Source organism: Mesoplodon bidens (assembly GCF_964165515.1).
Source record: "Mesoplodon bidens genome assembly, chromosome: 17".
NCBI classification, from domain to species: Eukaryota; Metazoa; Chordata; class Mammalia; order Artiodactyla; family Ziphiidae; genus Mesoplodon; species Mesoplodon bidens.
The window spans coordinates 15,176,913-15,190,941 of NC_138174.1; the positions used below are offsets into that span (position 1 = coordinate 15,176,913).

The 14,029-nt window shown below is 46.0% G+C and overlaps 1 protein-coding gene and 1 long non-coding RNA gene across 2 annotated transcripts in view; one reads left to right on the forward strand and one right to left on the reverse strand.

Annotated features, from left to right (window-relative positions):
* FOXO1 (forkhead box O1) overlaps nucleotides 1–3,659 on the reverse strand; it is a 92,971-nt gene extending 89,312 nt beyond the window's left edge. Inside the window, exon 1 of the mRNA XM_081214979.1 lies at nucleotides 2,554–3,659. Coding sequence (XP_081071105.1) covers nucleotides 2,554–3,204 — 651 coding nt within the window. The 5' untranslated portion in view covers nucleotides 3,205–3,659. The remainder of the gene's footprint in view (nucleotides 1–2,553) is intronic.
* A 193-nt stretch (nucleotides 3,660–3,852) lies between these two features.
* On the forward strand, nucleotides 3,853–12,059 carry LOC308605172. The gene is made up of 3 exons (XR_014013617.1): nucleotides 3,853–4,244; nucleotides 4,749–4,937; nucleotides 11,319–12,059. It is a non-coding gene; the product is annotated as an uncharacterized lncRNA (long non-coding RNA).
* The last annotated feature ends 1,970 nt before the right edge of the window (nucleotides 12,060–14,029 follow it).

Genomic DNA, 14,029 nt, shown 5'->3' on the forward strand with positions numbered 1-14,029 from the left:
AAGCAAGTTTTTCAGATCTGAGAGTGAAACTTCGTTTTAACAAGTAACTCATTTTTATGAAAACTCCAACCAGAAGACTAGCTATGAGTTAGAAACACTTCAGGTTGTTTCTTTTCTTCTTAAAATACCCTTTTACTCAAAGTGAAAATGCGCTTGCTGTAATCTGACTTGCACCAACTGACTCTGATTGCACCTGAAACATTTCCTCACTTGAGAATGGCAGCCTGCTCTCTCCCAAAGCTCCACTAGGTTTCCACTGGGAGCTGCTACCTGGCCTCCAATTCTGGACAGACAATTCTCACTAACATTTAACAGATCTTCTAGCTCTGACCAGTAATTTTTTTTTAAAAAATTACAATTGCATTTGGGGAAAAAATTAGAACAGGTAAAGAACCTAATAAAAATGGCTGGCGGGGGGGGGTGGGATTTGGCCTTAGAATCTATCTTTATAAAAAGCACTAAAGCTTAAACGTTTAAGTTATATTCCTACAATAGTTTAAGAATACCTTGACTTAAGGCCATTTGAGAGGCAAAACTAAAAATAATCCCCAAACTCTGCCTTTCCCTATCTTTAAAGAAAGCCACTCCAGCAAGCTGAAGCAGGCTGTATCCATTTCCAAGGACATGAGAAAAGGTGTAAGTACATACTGTACTTTGAATGCCCAACAACAACAAAAAAGTGTTTTTTTAACAGCAAATGCTTTGTAACAGCTCAAGTAGGATTGATAAATAAACAAGTCAGTCAAGTACTTAAATTCAAATGTTAAAGTAAAATTGGATTTGGCAGGCAACCCCGATTTTCTGACTTAAAAGAGTATATACCTAGCTTAAAGTAAGGAGGCACTTTACCTTTTTGAAGCACTTGGTAAAATTGCATGTAATGCCTAGTAATGAGGTTATAAGTGATGCCTTTACTCTAAAATACACTTTGGAAAAAATAAGATCCTGACTCCTTCTCCAGGAACTTTAATACGATGTGATTAACTTAACCGTTTTTACACACATTAACCACAAAGATGACAGTGTATGTAAAACCACCTTGGTGTAACAAGTGCGCAGCAAAGGAAAATCTGGATTATGCTGTACAGTCCAGATGAGGGGTAAGGAAGGAGTTTAGCTCAACTAGAGAACCTTCGCATCGATCCTTCCACCTGTGACAGTGAGAAACTGGCAGCTTCTGGCAGCCGCAGTGCGAACGCACGGCCCGTAAGCCTCCGCACCCCCAGCCCCGAGCCTGACCTCCCGAGGGCCCCAGGGCCTTCTCCACCTCGGGGTAGGGACGTGCCTGCCCACACAGAGTCTCTCCTCGGGTCTGTCTCTCTCTCTCAGAAAGGCAAAAAGGGCGAGGCACCTCCTCTACAGGCCGCCTTGCAGGCAGGAGTTCCCTACGGTTCCCTAGATTCGAACCTCCACTCCAACTCCCCCAAAACACTAGTGTCAAAGCACCCCGTCTTGCCCCTCGGATCCGTACCTCCGTGCTCGATGGCACTGAGGTGGCAAAGCAAGAGAATATACACGCCCCCGGCCCTGGTCATCCGGGGTGGGGGGGTCCTCTCCTCGCCTAATTAAAGACCTTGAACCTTGGGCGAGGCCAAGTTTGGGGGTACCTCCCGGCGCAGATTAAGAACTGGCCGCGCGGCGCCGCGGCAGGGCCCGGAGGCACGCAAGGCCAGGGCGCGCTGGCCCTTTAAAGGCACTCGCTTCCTGCGCCCGCTGCCCCTCCCTCGCCGTCGCCAGCTCCCGCCCCCGCCGAGGGTCACACTTGAACTTTAGCTCGCCCCGCGCGGCCGGGCGCCGGCGCTCCGCAGGCGGTGGCCGTCCCTTCGCACGTGTCGGAGGCGCTACCTCGGGATGGGCGCTCCCGGCCCCCCGCACTCGAGGCCACTTCGAATAAAATCAAAACAAAACAAAATGCACACCGGCCTCCAAAATCTGCGCGGCCATCCCCGACGGGCCTCCCGGCTCGCGCCCTGCCTGTCCCCTCCACCTGCAGCCCCGTCCTCCGGCGGCGGGGCTCCGAGGCCCCTCGCCGCGCTCTCCCCAGCCCAGCGCGGCGGAAACGGCTCCGCGGGGCGTCCCGGGGCTAGGAGGACGCGCGCCGCGGGGGCGAAGGAGAGCCGCCCTCACCCCCGAGGTCCTGGAAGAAAAGCAGCAGCTGCACGAGTCCGCGCGGGCCGTGGCGGAGCAGCTCCCAGTGAAACCCACTTTCCTTCCACTAGCGAACTTTTCTGCCCGCTCAGAGGTCCACTTCTTGGCGTACTTTTTTCACTCCCTTAGGTCTCAACGAGCCCCTTCCCCGTCCCGCTCCAACTCTCACTAGAGCGCGCGCAGAGACACTTATTCCGGTCCCCCGACGGGTCCGGGGCAAGCCCACGACCCACCCCTGCCGCTTCTCGCCCGCTCCCTTCACGCACTGACCGCGTGCTCTGCACTTTCAGGCCAAGCAAACTTACCCAGCCGCCCCCTCATCTGCCCCACCGCGACCTCAGGAGGAAGCAGGCAGGCTGCCCGAGCCCCCGTCCCGCTCCGGCCGTTAGCCCCGAGGCCACTCACCTTCCAGCCAGCCGAGCTGTTGCTGTCGCCCTTATCCTTGAAGTAGGGCACGCTCTTGACCATCCACTCATAAATCTGCGACAACGTGAGCCGCTTCTCGGCCGAGCTCTCGATGGCCTTAGTGATGAGGTCGGCGTAGGACAGGTTGCCCCAGGCGTTGCGACGGGACGAGCTGCTCTTGCGCGGCTGCCCCGCTAGCGGTCCGGCGGCGGCGGCGGGGGGCACGGGCGGGTGCTGCGACAGCGGCCCGGGCGGCGGGGGCTGCGGCGGCGCCGGGTGCAGGCAGCCCGCCTCCGGGCCCTGGAAGTCCCCGCACAGCCCCCCGGTGGCGGCAGCTGCGGCCGCCGCCGCCGCCACCGCGGCTGCCGCCGCCGCCGCCGCCACGGAGCCGGGCGCCTGCTGGAAGTCCCCGCTCTCCTCCAGCAGGCTCAGGTTGCTCATGAAGTCAGCGCTGACAGCGGCCGCCGAGGCCGAGGGCAGGCCCGCGGCGGCGTCGGGGTTCGCGGCCGCGCCGCCCGACGGCGCCGGGCTGGAGGTGGCCGAGTTGGACTGGCTAAACTCCGGCCTGGGTAGCGGCCAGGTGCACGAGCGCGGCCGGGGCAGCGGCTCGAAGTCCGGGTCGATCTCCACCACCTGGGGCGCTTCGGCCATGGTGACCCCCGCCCCTCCCCCAGCCGCGGGACTGCCAAGAAGTGAGAGAGCGCAGCACCGGGGGCCGAGGGGAGACAGCGAGAAGAGCCGGTCCGAGATTTGCCGGGGCCGGGGGCGGGGGGCGGGCGGGGGTTGATGTCGGTGCCGCGAGCGGACGGAAACCCGGAGGAAGGCGCGGCGGCAGAGTGGAAGCGCGAGCCCAGAACTTAACTTCACAGGTCCATCAACATCTAGGCTCCTCCGGGTCCGCTGCACGGACGGGACGGCAGGCCAGAGTCGCCGGGCCCCGGCAGCGCCGGCGTCGCGCTCCTGCTGACACGGCCCGCGGAACGAAGGACGGACGGACGCCGCGGACCGTTCACTCTCCCGGGCTGCGCGACCGTGGCGCTGCTGCCTGTTGAATGTGGCGGAGACGGCGGCAGCTGCAGCAACTACGCTGCCGCCCGACTTACTGGATCTGCCGCCGTCCCCCGCCCGCGGCGGCGCGCGCGCCGGCCCGCCCCTGACTGACAGCCCGAGCGACCAATGAGCGCGCGGCGGCTCCGCCCAGGCAGCCAGTGGACGCCGGCCTGGGCGGGGCCCGGTTTTCCACCGGGAGGCCGCAGTGGGTTGGTGGGGGGTAGTGGGGTGTTTTTCTCTCCCTCACACACACACACACACACACGCACGCTCTCGTTCTCTCACTCTCTTTTTTTTAAGCTCTCTGTTATTATTTTCTGGTAATTCTCGAGTGTTTCTGTGAGTCTCTCGCCCTCTCAGTGTTTTGATTGCTATGAGGAAAACCAACGTGGAGGCGACGGCGACACTTTGTTTACTACTGAGGAGCAGAGAGTACTCGGGAAGCCCGAGTGGAACGAGTCGCTCGCTTCGCCTCGACCTCCGCTCGGGGCCCAAAGCCGGGCCGGGCGGGGGCCGGGGACGCTCAGCGCTCCGGGGGCGCTGGGTGGGCGGGCGGGCGGAGGCGGCCTCGCTGCATTCTGCTCAATCGCCCCCTCTCGACTCTGCCTACGATTTCTTTGCAGAGAAACGTGGGGAAGTCGGTGGGTTTTGTTTTTGTTTTGTTTTGTTTTCCTTTCCCTGCGACGTGTCGAGTCCTCCGGCCCCCGCGCGAGCCGCACACGCCCCCCGGGGCAGGGGCTCTGACGGTCAAGTCCGCGCGGAGGAAGCAGTCGCTGCAGCTTCCGCGCCGGGAACCCACCTGTCCGCACCCGCGGGTTGAGGCTCTGCGGTTGGTGTAGACGGGGGCCAGTTGTCCAGCCCAGCAGCCACCAGCCGGGTTCATTCCATTCTTGACTTAACTAGAAATGAGAGAAGGGGGCTTGGCGCGGGCCGAAGATGGTCCTACCTCACACGCACCCTCGGGCCCAAAGGCATTCTCATCCCCGTGCCCTCTTCCCTTGGGCGGGAATCTCAGACTCTGTCCACTGAGTCAGTCCGCGGCGACGGGGAAGGGGTCAGAGGGGAGCATTTAGTGAGCGCCTTGTCACTTTATTACTCACCCTAATTAAGTTTAACTGTTTGCTTGCCATTTCTTTGCTATTTAGAATGGAAGTGCTGAGGTGTTGAGAAGTGGAAATGGAAGAGGGGAGAGGACCAAAGCCTTGGGGTGCAGCCCTGCCCCACTCCCAGGTGTTCCTTTAGGCCGCTTGCCCCGTGCGTCCATCAACCCACCCCACCTTTCCCCATCTGGGCTCCAGGTCCAGGACGTCCTGCAGAGATCGGTGGGGCAAAAGGTAAGAAGACAATGGCCCTTGTGTCTCAGGGAGCAGAAGAAACAGTCGTCAAGTTTTGTTTTCTTTTGCCTTTTTTTTTTTTTTTTTAGGAGGAATATGGAAGGCATTTCCTTTCAGAGGGATAGGATCACTTAAGATGGAAGATTGACCATAGGGTTTAAAATATCTTGTCCAAAATGACAGCTCCCAATTCCAAAAAAATATCCCTTTTTCTGACAGGTGGTTCTTCAGTTGAAAAAGTGGCATCTAAAGAAAATGAGGCCTCGTTTACAAAAGTTTGAAAAGACTGAAAGATTTATTCCTCCTTGACATTCTCACTCGTCCAAACTCCTATTTCTTCATAATCCGCTTATCACAACAGCTTCCCAGTGATAAGGGGGCAGGGTGGAGGTTGTGAGCCTGATAGATGGAAGCTAGGGTTGGTTCCCACCCTCGTTTTGCGGTCTCTGCGTTTACTATCAAATTTGGACTGTTCGGGCCTCCTCTGCCCGCCGCTGGGGACCTCAGTAACCCAGACGAGCTGAAAGGAAGGCGGTAATGTAGAACTACTGCTTCCCTCAACCTTTGCCACTGCACTCTGCAGGGGCAGCCCCCATTCAGACGGCCGCACCCTGTGAATAGGCGGTGCCCTAGTGGGTCATTCTTGGCAAAGGAAGCCAGCTGCAAATTTGGCCTTGCCTTCATTTCAATTCCGGTTTTTCACGGCCTCAGTTGGAGGAAAGTATTTGGTTAAGAGGGTTTTCTTACAAACTTTCTCCCCAGATCCTTGAAATCTTATGAGCTATCCTACCTAATTGTTTCTGTAAGTGACATATTTGCTTTTGTTTGGTCTTTTTTGAAATTTTGACTTGAAGCAGGCCCAGACTACCTACAAGCACCAATGTCCCTGACACGCGGTTCCAAAAAATTAAAAATATATATTTAAAGGTTCTTATAGCTGCCTAAAATACCGTGGTATGTATCAATCTACTCATACAAGCTGGTGGACATTTGGCTTGTTTCTACTCTTTAGCGGTCACAAGCCCTTCTGTAGTGAATAACCTTATATAACTCATTTTGCATATGTGCAAGTATGTCTATAGGAGGAATTTCCAGAAAAAGAGATCACTGGGTCAGCAGTTAAATGCATTTGTAATTTTGAGACACTGCCGAATTGCCGTCTCTAAGGGTTGTATCAAGCTGAACTTTCTTTTCAGCTAGATCTAGAGAATGATAAAGTTGAAAGTAAACCTGGAGATCATCCTGGTGGTCCCTTTAATTTATAGGTAAGGAAAACGAGGCACAGAGAAGCTAACCGATTTGCCCGAGTTCACACAAATAACAGTGGTGCTGTTAGAACTAGAGCTTCAATTTCTTGCTTTCCCATCCATAATCTTCTCAACACACAGATAGAAAATTATAAATACCCTGTAATCCCAATATGCGATAACCACGATCAAACTGGGGTGTATTTCTCTCCAGCCAATCCCACAGATTTTAGTAATTTTACTTAGATTAACTCCACTGAGCTGGAAGTTTTGATTTAAAAGATTTTTTAAAAGCAGACACACACAAAAAAATGATAGTGATAGTAAGATAATAAAAAGATTACAAAAGGAGTGGTTTGGGGTTTTTTTAGTCAAAAAATGTAAACATTTTCTTTGAAGCATGGCAAAGGATTTAGGTTGGCACTAGTTCTGCTTAAGAGAAAAAGGTTTATTTCTTTTCTCCTTCAGTATTTTTTTTGTGGTAGCTGTTTGCTTAGAAGGGTTTTTCTAATGATTCTCACTGATTAGTAAGTAAGTGTGAATCATTATCATCGGTTCATGCGGCCAAATTGGGAAGAAAAATGTTTCATTTTGTCAGGTAAGGACAATTAAAATGAAAAAGGAAGTTTAGCCTCACAAAGCCCATCTCACAAACCAATGTGGTATTCTTTCCTCTGCCTCTTTTCAGGGTAATTATTACATCATCCTTGACAGGAAGACTGAGGGATGGTTCCCTTTGATCAATTCCCAGGCAGAAATTTCTATATTTACCCCTCACCACCAACACACTGATCTCTGGTTTAAATTCTTACCTATCAAAAAATAGGTAATTTAAGTCCAAGTTAATGAGTAAAAAGCCTGGATGCTTATTCTTCAGTCACAGCACTTAACTTCATACTCCACGTTCCCTTCCCCAGAACTGCCCATTTCCAATATTTTGTCTAAATCATGAGGAGGTATTGCTATCAACCTAAAACAGGCTTTCTTCAACTTGCCCATACAAAATAATGATATGAAACAACACAGCTTCAGCTTCTTAAACCAGTGTCGTGAAACCTGGCCTATTAAGTGGTAGTTATAGCAATATCAGAAGTAGCCATTTATTTTTCTCGAGGGGTAATTTCCTTCGGATTTTGTCATTCATTCAGCAAATACTTGTGGAGCACCTCCTATGTACAGGCCAGGTGCCATGCATCACACAGTACATTGGTTTTTCTTTTTTTTTTTTCAGAGTACATTGTTTTGATGGCAAATTCCTTGAGGTCATAAATAGCTTATTTTCCTTTTTTTTTTTTTTTTGGTACGCGGGCCTCTCACCGCTGTGGCCTCTCCCGCCGCGGAGCACAGGCTCCGGACGCGCAGGCCCAGCGGCCACGGCCCACGGGCCCAGCCGCTCCGCGGCACGTGGGATCCTCCCAGACCAGGGCACGAACCCGCGTCCCCTGCATCGGCAGGCGGACTCCCAACCACCGCGCCACCAGGGAAGCCCTTATTTTCCTTTATATGATATTTGATGTCAGAATTAAGACTATGTCACTCTTTAAATAATCAGGAATGCATATTGACAATATTTATTTGAAGGAATTACACAAAAAGTATTTGATAGATACAAGGAATGCTAAGGCAGAAAAGAATTGATGTATTATCATAGTCACCATTTTGAAGAAAAATAATAAGATGAGGTAGAAAAGCTGAATAAATGAATGTCTGCAGGGGTTGGGAGTATGAGCTCTGGCCACCAGGCCTTGGGATTGGGATGATCTTGCTCCAAATGGACAAAAGACATGGGATATGTCAGATTACTTGTCTATCACAAATAAAGATGATGCTTACTAACCTGTAACTGGAGAGAAGCATTGGGCAAATCATAAACCAGAGATCCAACATTTTCTATTGTGCTATGAAGATGTGTGTCAGCTTCGATAAACTCTATTCCTTTGCTTTAAGTGTTAGTGAGAGACTACCTGTGGGTCCCTACAACAATACTAAAATGTATTTGGAGATAATCTAAATGACCAACAACAGAGAATGGTTAAATGCCTGTAAGGTAGAATCATATATAGTCATTTAAAATAAAGTGGACCAAGCATACATAATGGCATTGCGACAATGCTGGTGATACAATATTTAAAAGGTTGGAGGTACCACTGTCAGCTAAAAAATTTTGGCAGTGGTTACATCTGGGTGATGGATTTATAGGTGATCGTTACAGGTCTCACACAAACCCCTGGTTTTACAGGTAAGAAAACAGACAATGAGAAGTTAAGTCATTTGCCCGAGGCTGTACAGTTAGTGAAGAGCTGGGCCAGGATTCAGACCTCCTGGCATTCAGGCCAAAACTCTTTCTTTGTATTGCATTGCTTTTCACTTCACCTTTCTAACTGGAGGTTTTCAGACTATTTAATGAAATTCAGCCTATTTTAAACACTAGGTCTTTAACTATCTTTGAGACAATAAAATTACTCTCCCAAACTCCAAACTGCCTGCACATTACAATTAAATTTTTTTCTAACATTCAGGACTGAGAGTTGCCATAAAAATTAATGGATGGCACATGAAATCCCAAATTCTTTGAATATCACAAATCTGAATTTTGCACTCATGCTTGAAACACAATGTGTTTTCACTATTTTATTTCTGTTTCATGTCATATTAAAGCTCTTAACATGCTTCCCAAAAAAGGGGGGACATATGTATTAAATAAGAAAAAGCTGCCATGTAGATCACAGATGGTAGTACATTTTTGGCAGAAAGGAAGTTTAACAAGGCGTTCTACTTATTTACTTGGAAAACTAACATGTATGAATGTTCAAGTTAAGTGGTAAGAATTAATTGCTGTTTTACTATAATCAGTTTTTTCCAATCAAATTGCCCTATTTCCATAACATTACAGTACAGAAAGGGCGTCAAATGTGACTGTAAACCCCTGGGAGTCCACGACAGTAATGAAAGAATGAAGGAAGAAGAAACAGCATTTTATAGTAACTAACCATGTTGCTTGTCATTTGTTGATAAAAATCAATAACAAGAGGTAATGACTGTATAGTCAGAGTACATGTGTTTTTAATATGACATGTATAGTCACTGACTGTGTCAGTTATGGTGTAAAAACAGGAGGTAAGAGTTTATCAAATTTCAGATTTGGCTGACTCAACACAGCCCACCCATATGCAAAGTCTGCTATGCCAGAGAGTAAACATAGATGAATAGTGAGTACTTCTCTGGAATACCAGGTTTTTATTTTGTGGTAAATACAGCCTTTAAAACACATTGAAATATTCTATATTCTAAGGTTTAACATTTTAAAATGGAACTTCCAGTTAGCTGATCACTGATACCATGCTGGAGGAAAAAACTGATTTGTCTCATATGATGCCGTTATATACTTTAAATAATTTTGTGTTTGAACAACAAACTGAAAACAGAACATTTGACAGCTACATTGCATGCCTGCACTCCAGAAGATTACAACCTGGAAAAACTCTTCCCACAATCCGAGACTAGGCTTGGTGAGATCTCGCCCTCCTATTTTTCAGATTTATATATCATCTGAAACAAGAGGATATGTATATTGATAAATATAAATATATATCTCTCGTTTCAAAATGTTTTCATTTCTAAGCCATAAATCACTTTTTACTCAGAAGCAGAATATACACATTTTCTTTATGCCCCAGTGTTAATAAAAACTACCATTTTTCAACAGTAATTATGGACTAAGCACTATATAGCTATTATCTGAATCAGTCCTCAAAGCCAACCAATAATGTAGGAATTATTATGATTCATATTTTACAGAAATTGAAACTGAGGTACAGAAAGCTAAGAAACTTACTTAATGTTGCACTTTAGAAGCTTATGTAACTGTAATCAGATTTGACCCTACTGTTATCAAAATACAGAGCTCATCTCCTGGTTAACAGACCTTCTGCCTCTGTGAAATGTTGGGATTTTTCTAGAGCCCTAGAAATTAACCAGAGGTTAATTTGATGATTCAGTTCTTTTTCCAGAAAATTGACATTGGAACATTTTGGGAGGTGAAGGGATCTTTGTCAGCAATCAGCTCTGCCTGAAACCAGTTTAGTTTATGTTAATGAAAGAAGCCTAGAGATAGAATATAAATGACAATAATAATGCTGACGTTTGCATTTGTATAACACAAATGACGTTGGGGATTTCAAGCCATTAGCACTTGCTTATCTGAACAGACAGCCTCAGACCTCTACAGTAAGAGCAACCTGCCCTTCCAGAAAGGTCGGCTCATCTGGAACTCTTTCCGAAGCCCTCCTTATCCTCAGTAAAGCACATCAAACCAAGTTCACCGGCTCTACTGAGCTCTGTCCCTACCAAAGAAAGTGGTTAGCTTTGGATCTTTATCTAAAAGCCATTCCTCATATGAGTTTCAGAAGCTCAGATTTAGCTTAGAACAAGTGAACATATATTTTACAATTCAAATGAGGGACCTTACGTTATTCCAGCACTACTGAATCCAGCTCTATTGCTGAACGTGCTGGGTATTGATCAAAGCCATAAGGTTTACTTTCATGAGACAGTAAACAAAATTAAGAGCAAAACAAACAAAACCCTTGTGTTCCTCCACCTCAAAGTGAATTGGAAAGTGCCCTCTCCACCACCAGGTGAGCATAAAATATCAGGAATATTTGTAAAGCACCTTTAGAAAAACTTACTTTGGGACGGGGATGGGTTCCGATCTTAATGCCCCCAGTTTTCATAAAATGCATGAATAAAACACCCTTCAGCTAAGCGTTTAGGCTGTGTTCTCCTGTCTTCAGCTTCCCGTCACAGAGACCTACTGGCAGCCTCTACGACCCACAGACTACAGTCAGAAGACCCACAGGCTCTTAGTCAGAAGAGCTTATCTGTGGCTACCTTCCTTTCAGTCAGTTTAAATTGCCAATGAATCACGAAAGGAAAATCACCCCTCCATGCTTTCCCATGCTCAGGAGATGTCCTAGTTTTAATTAGCCAGTGCATCCAGTGGTGAGAGTCAGCAGATAATCATAATTTTGTATGATAGTCAAGTAAAATCAGTATAATAATCCAACTATATTATCTCTTTTCTTCAATAGTTGTATATTTGATACTTGATTTGATGTTTTACTTCTTATTGCAGACACAGACCGACAAGGCCTGGGGAAGTAGGGTGGAGAAAGGAGCAGAATGCCTCCACCTGGATAGGAAAGCAAATCACGTGTGTCCCTCGCTCATCTCCAGCCAAGGCTATAGTGTGAGTAGAAAGCTCTGGAAACACAGTGGCTACATCACAGTAGCTGTTTTATCAAGTATGCTGTGATGTTGGCCCTCCCTGCAAAATATGATAAAATGAAATCACCAATGGGTCTTCCAAGAAAAGCAGAAAATCAACAAAGCACGATCAACTGAAGTTCTTTTATTCCCTAGGTAGTGTTCAATTTATTCTGCATTTTGAAATTTTGTCTTGATATTACTTGCCACCTACATACCTCAAAGAGGTATTGTAAGGATTAAAATAATGTCTTAAAGTGCTTTGAAACAGGGATGAAATGTTTGTTCTTTGACATCGGTACAACCTCGTGGGTAGGTCTTTGTTACTATACGAATGACTTCAGCTTAGGTAAACACATGATTTCTAAATCACTGATATTTGTTCTAAATCCTGCTATGGCTCCTTCATGTTCAAATGTTTTGCACACCGGTTGCCCAAATCCAACTGATTCTTTGTGGATTCAGAGATAGTATGTATAACATCCATGGAACGTCATAGCAAGAATTTAGGAAAAGTCTCCAATCTCAGGGATTTATTACTTATCCATGCCCTACAGCTGAGTTTTAAAAGGAAAAATTCATGGAAATGACTTGAGAATTCTGAACCATTGATGCACCTTTTTATATGGCCTGATATACCAAAACATTGCTATAAAGGCTTTAAAAATCCTCTTACATTATGCTTGATAGTCTCAGCAGGCAATTAAAAAGCAGTTAAAAATAAAGTTAGCTGACTCATTTTGGTAGTTTAGCTGATGGTGATTCTGGCAGCTTCATTTAACAGATAGTGTTATCATAGAAAGCAGCACAACTTTAACAATAGAGCAAATTTCTCTAAAACAATTGCAGAAGAGAATTGATACAGTGTATTCTTTGGTTTTCTGTGGCTCTTTTTGGGGGGCAAAATTCTTAAAAAACTAAACCCACTCAAACACCACAGCATGTTTTGTAAGAGTTAGATGTCTCCAAGAAACAATAACTGGAGACAAGTGACTTCCTCATGAAAACAGAATAGTCCTATGACATTAGCGCTCTCAAAAAAAAAAAAAAGGAGAAGAAAGAAAACAAAAACATACAGAACAGAAGCGAGAAAAAGTATTCTACTTAAAGGGAATTGGAATATAATGGCTTCTGGGTCCCAAATTTTCTTTTTCTAGGTCTGATTTTTTTTTTTAAGACTATTGAAATACTTATTTAGAAACTGGCTTCTAAATGCTTGATTAACTACCTGTTAAGGCAATTGATTAAGGTTAGCCTTAGTAATTTTAAAGCTTTCTTTTAGATAAACTGCCTTTCAAACTTTGAACCATGAACTATTTTTATTTAGGAAGTCATGTGAAGAGTAATTCATGATGTTTTTTCCAATCTTCTCAGGTTTAATGCCTTACGTATGAGAGAGAATAAAGTGATTTTGATAGTTAAAAAAGAAATATTTAGGAATAAGGCAGTAGCTTAATTTTAACGTTCACTTTTATAATTAAAAAGAATTCATGTCTGTTCATGTAAACAAATTATTTTAACAAGAAACACCACCTGTATTATCAGATTCTGCAGTTATTCCTAGATTAGTTATTCTTGGCAACGGTACTGTAAAACTGTGTCACCCTGTGTGTGTGTGTGTGCGTGTGTGCACATGGGCATGTGCAAGCCTGAGGGCGTACACACTCACGTTCCTATGTGTACACAACAGGATTCTATTAAAAGATCGTAAATGCCACCTTATTTTCACAACCCAATTAAAACATACAACAAATTTAGTCACTGATAAACAAAAATTGATGAGAACCATGGAAACCTCTTAAATTAGGAATCAGGGAGACCTGAAATTAAGAAACAAAAGAAGTTGCTAAAATTACACAGTCAAGGTAAGGATTTGTAATGTAAATGTTACCCCCAAACACTTAAAGGTGTGAAAGTTTTTTATTAGGAAGGACCTTCATAGCTACATTTGCTGATAAATTCTTAAACTGGTCATAATGGAAATATTATTTTTAAATGGGTCGTGATGAAGAAATTATTAAGGTGGTCCTAATGGATAAGGTACTCTCTCTTGTTTCCCAGAGAGATTCGAAGGCCTTTCTTGAGTTGGACCCAGGTGAGGGGACACCTGTGTTCCTTAGTCCACACTCACTTCCATCTGCTGCCCTGCACCGCGTTTTTCTCTTAGGCAGCTGAGAACGACAGCAGGAGAGAAAAGCTAGGGGAAAATTTTAAATCGTGATATCCTATGCGATTTAAAATCCTGAGTGTGCTGCGATACCCATACATGGCACTCCCACTGGTATCTACCAGTCATCACACTGCTCCCAAGCTCGCAACTTCTCCCTTTAAATAGTACCTGTTACAATCTTAGATTGAAGTTAGTGCATCTAGATTTTGGGGGTTTGAAGAACCTGACTATTATGGGCTACATTGCATCCACCCCTCCAAATTCATACTTCGAAGCCCCCAGAACCTCAGAATGTGAGTGTGTTTGGAGAAAAGGCCTTTAAAGAGGTGATTAAGTTAAAATGAGGCCATTAGGGTGGTCCCTAATCCCATCTGACTAGTGTCCTTATAAAAGGAAATGTGAACACACAG